The sequence below is a fragment of the Crocodylus porosus genome, unplaced genomic scaffold, assembly GCF_001723895.1.
Source record: "Crocodylus porosus isolate Cpor-Errol unplaced genomic scaffold, CroPor_comp1, whole genome shotgun sequence".
In the NCBI taxonomy this organism is placed as follows: Eukaryota; Metazoa; Chordata; order Crocodylia; family Crocodylidae; genus Crocodylus; species Crocodylus porosus.
Window position 1 is genome coordinate 7638487 of NW_017728936.1, and position 9351 is coordinate 7647837.

At 45.1% G+C, this 9351-nt stretch overlaps 1 protein-coding gene across 1 annotated transcript; it reads right to left on the reverse strand.

The window, feature by feature from the left end:
• Positions 1-1468: 1468 nt before the first annotated feature.
• Positions 1469-4592, reverse strand: LOC109318031. Its single transcript, XM_019547042.1, is given in 3 exon segments — positions 1469-1683; positions 1685-4053; positions 4561-4592. Coding segments are annotated over 2 exon segments (2379 nt in total). The 5' UTR covers positions 3929-4053; positions 4561-4592; the 3' UTR covers positions 1469-1548.
• Positions 4593-9351: the final 4759 nt, after the last annotated feature.

The window sequence follows — 9351 nt, forward strand, 5'->3', positions numbered from 1 at the left end:
CACGAGCTCCTTAAAACTATAGTCTAGGGCAAAAGTGACATAGTAGATGACCATTATGACCACTGAAGTCATGCTGATTGAAAGGACAAGGTTCATGGTGGTACAGGAAGCTGGAGATGTCATTTAAAGCAGGCAAAGCAGAACATAGCAATGCATCTCAAGGATGCCATTTTAAATAAGGGGTATGAATAGAAAGTTGCAGTAATCTAATCACACCCAATAGCCCACTGCTTGGAAAACATTTCAGTTATGGAAGAACAGAATGGATTTAAAGAGATGGGCCCTGGAGAAAAGTTAATTGCTTGACTTTAATTTTTGCACAAAGTCAGAGTAGTAGAAAGACAGTGAATTGTTATTAGTGTATACAAGGAGTCTCTCTTTCCATCTCCCTGGGACTGAGAGATTAAGCAGAGTGCTCCAGCTTTAACTATGGGGTATAACTAGAGGACACATCATACAGTTTCATCTAGGTTCAGGCTTTATTCTCACACCCTTACATGTCTGGTATTTTTCTTCTAGGTTTAGACTAATATAAGAAATGCTGATTTGACCTGGAGGACTAGAATGGAAACCGAGGACAGAATATTGAGGGATGCCAAAAGACTGCTGCCACCCCATCTAAGGGGACACAGCAGAGGCCGCAATAGGATGGCCAACAGGGGAAAGAGGGTGTTCTCTCTTGTTCTGTGAAGGAAGCAGCTTTAGCTAAGTAGAGTACCAAAGGGTGTTAGAATTCACCCTTCTGTTGTCAGCTGCATGTTGCATGCAGGTTTCTAGGGCATCTGCAAGCTATTCCATGTAATACAGTATCTTGTGCCATGACGTACTTGATTGACATATCCAGCAATGCATGCTTCTTCTTGCAGCAGACCCGGGCAATAGGATTCTGGAAAAGACTTCACAGAGAGCAGAGGGGTGTCAGAAATTACTGTTTTATTATTTCAAGACTCCAACAACATTGCAGCAAGTAGGTCTACATTCTCTCACCTGCACCACTCCACAAGGAAATGCACCAACTGTACATACTATGTCCTTTAGAAAAAGGATCTGTTTGTAAATTGTAGCGTCTGTCTGCGATGGAGAACTGGCCTTAATTTGTGGTGGGGAGAGAGAGTGTAGATGCAACCACCATGATACACAGTAGCTCACAAAAGCTCTAGGGAGGCTCATTTACAGAACAGTGAGGAAAACGCTTGCCAGAAATTAAGCGGCTGTGTTCTGTGACAGCAGAGTAGTGTTGGGGGAAAACAGGGAGTGCCCTTGAACAACAGAAAGAGCCACACAAATAAAGTCTGCACCAGTCTAAAAGAAGTGACTGCTTGTGAAGACTGCATTTCCAAACCCTACTGGCACAAATCCATGGCAAAGGCAGTGATGCTGGTGCAGCTACAGGAGGGGAGCTGTGCCCAAAGACAGTTAAAGGTAGGTTATGCTCTTGAAGTTGCACAAGGGCTGGGTGGGGATTGAGACTGACCAAAAGCAGGTTATTACAGCCAGGAATGGTAGTTTAGGATCACCAAGGCAGCAGCTTCAGTTTGGTCAGCGGGTCTACAAAGCTGCAGGCTCCATGGCCGCAGGAATGGGATCAGCTGCATCCTTTGGGAATGGTTTCTCAAGAGAGATGGGGCCATGGTTGCTAGGACTGATGTCAGAAGATAGGGCTCCTTTGTTCTTTGCTGGGGGGGGTGGCAGGACCCTCGGCCTTTTCATGCCTGTCCTTCACACCACTCATGGAAAGTCCTGTTGGAGGAGCTTCTACAGTTTGCGGATTTGCAGTGTCACTGATGGGCTCACAAGTTTTAGGGACCAAAGCCATTTGCTTTTGCTCCATGATCTGCTGTGGTTCTGGCTCCAGATTGGGCTTACATTCCTCAGGCTGTTCCTTGTTCACTTCTAAGATAGTGTTTGCACCCTGGGAACTGGCACCCATTTTCCCACCCTTTGATTCTGTGGTCCCAGCTCCTTCTAGGATGCTGGCAGCTGCTGGTGCTTCTGTAATTATCTCAGCAGGATGGGCTACTTCACTTGCTCCAGTGGCATGACTTTCAGTCCTTTCTACAGTGCCTTGTGCAGTCTCTTTAATAGACTGGGCCAGGCCAGAGATTTCTGTGGGCTCCGGTATGGTCCTTGGAGAAACCCATGCTTCAGAGTCCCCTGTTGTCTGTGCTCTCAGCTGCCCCTTACTCATCTCCTCTGTGTTCAGTGCAGCAGACTGGGCCATAGTCACCTCTGTGGTGCCTTGAGCCATCTCCGCAACAAGATGGGGCTCATCTTCTCTAAAGGCATCTGCAGACTGGACACCAGCCCCCTGTGCTCCAGGCAGGCTCTCCCCCATCTCTTCCGTTGCCTTTAGAGAAGCATCTACAGCAGGACAGAGCTCCCTTTCCCCCATGGCAAGCTCAGCTTCACATGGTGTTGACAGAATAGCCTGCATGCCAGTCTCCTCCATAGCCTGCAAAGTGAGCTGCACTTCAGTGGCTTGTATGCTGTGCTGCATAGGCTGGGTCTCCTCTGCGGCATCCGGGACAGCTTGGGCCTTGCCCTTTCCCATCATGGGATGTACAGAAGCCTGGTCCTCAGGCATGGCTGCAGTTTCATCTGCAGACTTTATACTGGGCAAGGCCTCTGTGTCTGTAGAGGTTTTAGCAGCAATCTGGGTCTCAGTCTCCCCTTTGGCTGCTAGGGCCATCTGTGTAGTAGGACAAGGGCAGGTCTCCACTGCTTCTACAATACGATCAACTGTGCCATCTTCTGCAGTAGTTTGGATCCCAGTTTCAGCAAGCCAGGCCTTGCCAGTTGCTTGTGGTACAGTCTGTGAAGCAGGCTGGGTCTCAGTAGAGCTTTGTGAATCCTTTGGTGTCATCTCTGCCATGAAACTGGGCTCTGTTACACAGGCAGTCTCCAGCCTGGTCATGGTGGGAAGCTGGGGCTCAGTCTCTAGGAGACCCTCTTGCCTGGCTCTCACAGTAATCACCACCTCACTGGTCTCTTGTACAGTATGGTCCATGGCCTGGGGTTCAGCTGCGTCTTGCAAGTTGGCTTTAGGAGGCAGGGTCTCAGTAGTGGCACTGAGACTGCAAACAGTAGGTTCAGTCTCACAGGGAGTTATCTGTATGCATGGTGCCATCGCAAGGTTATCAGTCTCCCCTGTCGCAGGCACTGCTGAAGGAGCCATGCCAATCTCTCTGGCATTTAAAGACTCAGACTCTGCAAGAGCATGGGTCTTACTATCCTTTGAAGTCCCTGTGGCTGGTTGTACCTCACCCATCCCTTGGGAAACGGCATGCCCAGGCAGTGCAGCGAGCTGCATTTCACTCTCCCCTGCCGTCACGGGAGCATCAGGGTTTTCTGGGGCTCTTCCTGTGGAGCCGTGTGCCATCACTGAGCCATCCTGCACCTCACCACCGTGTCCAGAAGTAAGAAGGGATGAAACATTATTGAGATCACTTTGTGGGCGTGGTGGAACAAGCTGCACCTTGGTCATTTCTCTGGGCTCTGCAACAGGATTGAGATCGTGGTTCCTTGCGACCTGTGGGGACTCGGTTTCCATAAGAGATTGGCTTTCACCAATTTGGGAGGTCTTCATAGCAGACTGAGCTTCTACCTCCTGAGGGATCACTAGCATAGCCTGTACATTCATCTGGGTCTCACCAGTCATTTCAGTTTCTTCGTGAACAATTGTTACCATAACCTGGCTCTCACCCCTTTCCACTGTGGGAGCCTGGACCTCACTAGGCTTTTTCACAGTTGTTTCTGCAAGCTGGGCCTCACCAACTTCTCGGGGAGCCTGTTGTGTTACCTCTGCAACAGGATGGGCCGCAAACTTTTTCGGTAGTCTCTTGATCTCCATGACATTCTTCTTGGCATTTCTCTCTCTCAGTCTCTCAAAAATCATGCCGAGTCTGCTCTTGCTGCTTTTGCTCCCCATCTCTGGGGCACTGCCGTACCAACACAAATAGAAACACTATCACGGAGCAGAATCTAGGAGTGAGGGGACAAGGAAAGGTGTTGAGCTTCTGGATCAAAACCAGCTCAACACAATAGGTATCACATCTGTGAGGGAGAGAACAGCATGAACACCCATACATCTCAGATAGCCAGGTGCAGCCAGACTAGAGTTAGCACATGGGATCTCCCAGCCACTCTCCTTTCTTTCTATACACACCCCAGGAGAACAGGGTTTCCTTGCTGATATTTATTATTACACTTCAGTTTATTACGCACCATTACAGCCCTCCACTAAACCAAAAAGACCAAATATCACAGAGGCCACCTTTATACACATGGGTCACTTCTACAACAAGTGGACTGATCATTTTGCTGTTATGGAGCAGATTAACTAGCTGAAACACCTAAGCCCCATCAAATTGAGTCTTGTGCCTTGCATCAGAGCAGACAACAAAGTCTCTTTTGTTGTAATATGCCAGCCATTTATTTAGCAACAAAGCATCCTTGTGCTTTCATAATACCCCAAGATACTAGCTAAATATATAACCAGACCTGTTGTAACAAGGACTAAAACAGAATAACCAAATTCACAGAAAAAAACCCTTAATTTACCAGCTCATCCTCCAAGCAACTTAAGAGATTCACAGTCAATCCTGAACATTGGTTTTATATAGGGTTAAAGACCCACACAGAACTACTTCCCCCTACAACACCCTGAACATTAGTTCCACTTAATCACTGGTCTTCTAGTCTGTTGCTTGCTGTCCTGTTTTCTCCTAGATGAAAGTGGCAGCACATTTGTGCGGCTGATTCTATTTTGCTTAGAAAAAAGAGGGTTAATTGGCCCACTCATATTATTTCTGATTGCTCTCACCTGGTTCTGAATTTCAGCGTGCAGCATGCATTATGAGATCCTGCAACATCATGTTCTCTAAAAAGACATCATATCAACAATTGTTGCACAGCAGGCTAGCTGTGTGCAAAGCTGTCTTGGGGTGATGCTTTATATAAAACAATTCAATGTTGTTAACCCATAATAAAAAAAAAAGCCAAATCCCAGTTCTCTTTTTTTCAGTCTAATAGATCCCATGGCTTTCATACAGATGTAGCTGAGATGACTATTTGTCATTCCAGCTGATCTTATTTTGGGGCATCTCAGCAGCTGTCATCACCTCATCACTTAATCAGACCACTCCTAGGCAGTGAGATATAAGGGAGGCACATCCCACTCCTGTGTTGTAGTGTTTAGTTGTAGCTTTCTGCTTAGATTTTGGCTTCTTTGGAATAGGGCTATCTCTTTGCTACATGTTTGTAAAAGCATCTAGTAGAATAATACCTTGCCAAGATGCCCTAGCCGTGGGTCAAATCCTATAATGTAAGTAAAGGGAAGGATGAATTTCTTCCTGCTTTCCTCAGGAGCTGACCTGCTTATGTGAGTATTAACATGAAAAGAAAGAAAGAATGAAAAATCGTTTCTGGAAGGAAAGGATTTAACAGATCAGTTTAGCTAGACTCTATGTAGAATTGCAGCATCTCTTCTTCCTTGTAACTGAAAGACCTAGGTGGGTTTGGGAGCCTCTGTTATTCTGAAATACCTTAGAGTAGTTTTGGGACCTTGTATTTTCATTAATTCAATGATCCCTATCTCTCATAGCTGGACTGATACTTGAGCTAGGGGATATTATAAGCATCTTTTCCTTTAGAGCCCCTGTATCTGCACAAAACAAAAAACATTATGGGTTTTCCTTGGTGTCTCCAACAACGTGTTTTTTGTGTACTTGGTACTGAGTATCTATCATTTAGAGAACATACTATCAGAAATGGCCCCAATACTGTCTTTTGAAGGGAGCCAGAGCCAACTGTGCTGGGCATAACTACAGTATGATAGGAAATGTATAACAGTCAGGATAATCCTCATTTAAAAAGCCCTCCCAGTCTAACTTCCTAGTGGAAGAGAATGGGTGAATACAATAAAGGTAGAGAAAGGAAGTTTGTATGCCTAAGCATAATGAGACTATTGGGACTACTACAGTCAGCAGGTGCTACAGCCTTCTCTCTGTTAACTGCACCAGAGCATTTTGCAGGCACCCTGGGAAACATGAGTATTATGGAACGGTTGAAAGCGATAAGGGCAGTTCTGGAAGAGGTAGGAACGTAGATGACAGGCAGTTAAAGTTGACCATGGGCTATGTCTCATAATTAAAAACTGCAGTTGCCAGCAATGTGTCTTGTACCCTGCTTGCACTCTCTCTAAGACTTCAGGTAAAAAAAAAATGAAATTCCCCCCTTACAGCTGTAGAAGAGAAGAACTCGCTAGACCTAGACCAGGTGGACTTAAACGTGGGACTGACTAATATATCCACAGACTATGCTGAACAGAGAAGTGGGATGTACAACAGCAAATACATTTTTAATGGCGGTTCCCAGGTGAACATAACTAGGACTTAGTATGAGTCACAAGGAAGATGTCAATAGCTTTAAATATTTGAAAACCCTAGTAACAAACAAGGCTCCGGTTTACAGGATCCACAGCCATTATATTCAAGGTTTTTACCCTTTGTATGAGTGGTTCCTAAGGATAGCAGTGTCTGCTGGTTTTTGGAAAGCATTTGCAAGTATTTGCTACTGTTGTTCTAAACTTGTCTCCTCCTTCAAAGCCTACATTGATAGGGATGATCAACCATCAATGCACTTAATGATGGCAATTGGGAACCTCTGGAATCAGCGGAAGCACATTTCTCCTTCATTACCTATGAGCATTGCTACTTGAGCATACAAAGCTCAGGCTACTCTCTCAAAGTTCTTGTAGTTCTGTTTGCCTTGTGAAAGGAGTTATTTTTAGGCAGCTTTTGGTGACAATATGAAGGGGAGGGGCTCCTTCTTTAGCCTGTTTCCACATGGATGTTGTTTCTCAAATGTATACAGAGCAGGTTAAATAGTTACTACCATTTCCAGTCTCTTCTCCAGATGTGCTATTGTTCACAGGATGGTTTCTTTGCGACTCTTGAAAGAGCAGTTATACAGCTCTGCATGGTTACTTGTAGGTTTGCATAACAAAGTACTTTACAGTGCCTCATGGTTTGTTCTGTGCTTTAGACTACTTGTTCTGGGGATTGGGGATGTTGCAAGGGGGGAATTCAAGATTGAAGTCTACTTTCCAACAGCTATTTTAAGAAGTAAGGCAGCATTGACCAAGGTGTGGAGAGGCTTCTTGGAGATGAGGGCAGATTTTTGGAACATGAAAGGAGAATGAGACAAAAAGTGCCTTTAGGCACAAGCAAGCTGTTTTTCCTCTTGGAGGAGAGAGGCTCTTCTGTGTCTCGGCTTTCCAACATACCCAGAAAGAACAAGTTTTTCATAGAGAGTAAAGGCCACTCTACATCACAAAAGCATATTGTATTTGTAGGCTCATTTAGACTTGTTTGGATCTTCAGTACACTAAAGATTGGAGGTTATAATGAAGCTTCTTGGACGGGGCCTGATCTATCACATTCTTATTTAACTGCTCAATTTCTACAATAGTTAACAAAAATAACTAAACCACTTCTGACTGCATTCCAGTGCTGGGAAGGTAGTGACCTATACTGCTCTGTACCTATTTAATTGAATAGTACAACTCTTGTTTTGTGACAGGTACTGAAGCCTGTTGCATGATTGCAGCCTTGCGTTGTGCTGTGATTTTTTTCACAGCATTCTAAGGGAGCTGTACTAGAAAAATTGTTAATGGGGCAGCTTTTGTAACACGCCTTCATTTAAGCCTTAAAACGAAATTGCAAAAAGCAGTGAGTAGGAAGGAGACCACCCTCCTTTTACAGTAACAGATTTTCAGGGCCTTGAGCAGGGTGGAATGGGATATAGATAGAGGCACGTTGTGAAATAAGAAACTGGGCCCTGTGTCCTTCAGTATTCCCTCAAAGCTGGGTGCCTGGTTCCTTTCGACTGCTTCAAAAACCCCAAGCTTCACTATTTTTAGGCCTCTTTGGGGGTAGGATTTTGTAATTGTGCGAATTGCACTCTTTATAGGCTGGCTGAAATTGTTGCATGGGGGGCACAGCAAAACCCCTCTGCATAACAAGCCTTTGAATGAGCAGAAGGGCAGGCACTGCAAGTACAGTGCAGAGACGCACGTTGCTGGGCATAAAATATTACATTACAAACAAGTCTGATCACTTGACAGTATAACATACAGACTCTCATGTTCCTCCTTCTCATCTCTGAACTTTAAATGCACCCTTACTTGTATGCAGTTCCTGAGGATCTGTGTTGACTTGCAATGTTTAGACAGCTACATAATTTCAATAGCTTATTGTACAATGCTAAGTGGTCTTCACTTCTCTGACAAAAGCAGATCTTGTGTTCAAGTGAGAAGTGAATGGTCAATGCATTGACAGATCTGCGTAGGCTAATTCAGACAATAGCATTGGTTATTCTGGCGATGGTGAGGGATATACAGTATAGGTCCGTGTTTGCCCTTACTCTTCATGAGCTCAGCTAAGAGGAAGTGTTTGAACACTTTTGGGGGGGAGGAGGGGAGAATCTAAAAATTGGAAACCACTTTTCAAGTTTCAATTGGCATTTTGGTCTTTTCACCAGACACTTTTGATATGGACCTTACATTAAGTGGCCCCTGTCTGTAGAAGGGTGCGCTAATAGCCCGTTAGATGTAAAAGCTGTTGTTTCAGTTCCTAGCTATTAAAGATGAGACTAATTTTGGCAGAATAACCATTATAGCATATCAGAGTCCTACACAACTGCTTCATGAGATCTTCTGGGCAAGACATGGTGAGCTGAGGCCTAGTTGCGTGCAAGGGTAAAAGCCTATTCCTTTGTCTTGCTCTGTCTCCGTTTCAGGATTCGTTGTGAATGTGTCATTCATGTAGGCTAGCAGGAAGTTTAGCCCAAAGCTACCCTGTGCTCCTACAGGAGTGTGAGCTCTGTGCTAGCAGCACAAGTAAATAGATGGGCACCTCATACTGCCACAGGTGTTTGTTATCCAGCCACACTTGCTGACTGCACCCAGGTCTCAGTTTTGCTATGACAGCTGCTCATAAACCCCGCCTTACTGAAGGCCTACATGCTAAATAAAAGGAGGGGGAAGTAAAATAGCAAAAGAAGCACAGGGTATCTATCAGCCTCCAAAAGAATTGCCAGACTTGCCAAGAGCAAATTCATAAGCCATACCTACAATAGTAGTAGGTAAGAATTAAAATATATAGGCAGTCCCACTGTGACGCACAACATTGTAATGACAGACCTGAGAAACCATGAGGTCCTGAGTAATGCACTAAAAAATACATACCTCCCATGAATTTTATGCCCAGTCACTTAAAGCTAGGCACATGTGCCTTGATACTTCCCCAGGCTTTTACAGAGCTTGGCAGCTGCTCCGAGCCTCCCCCTGCC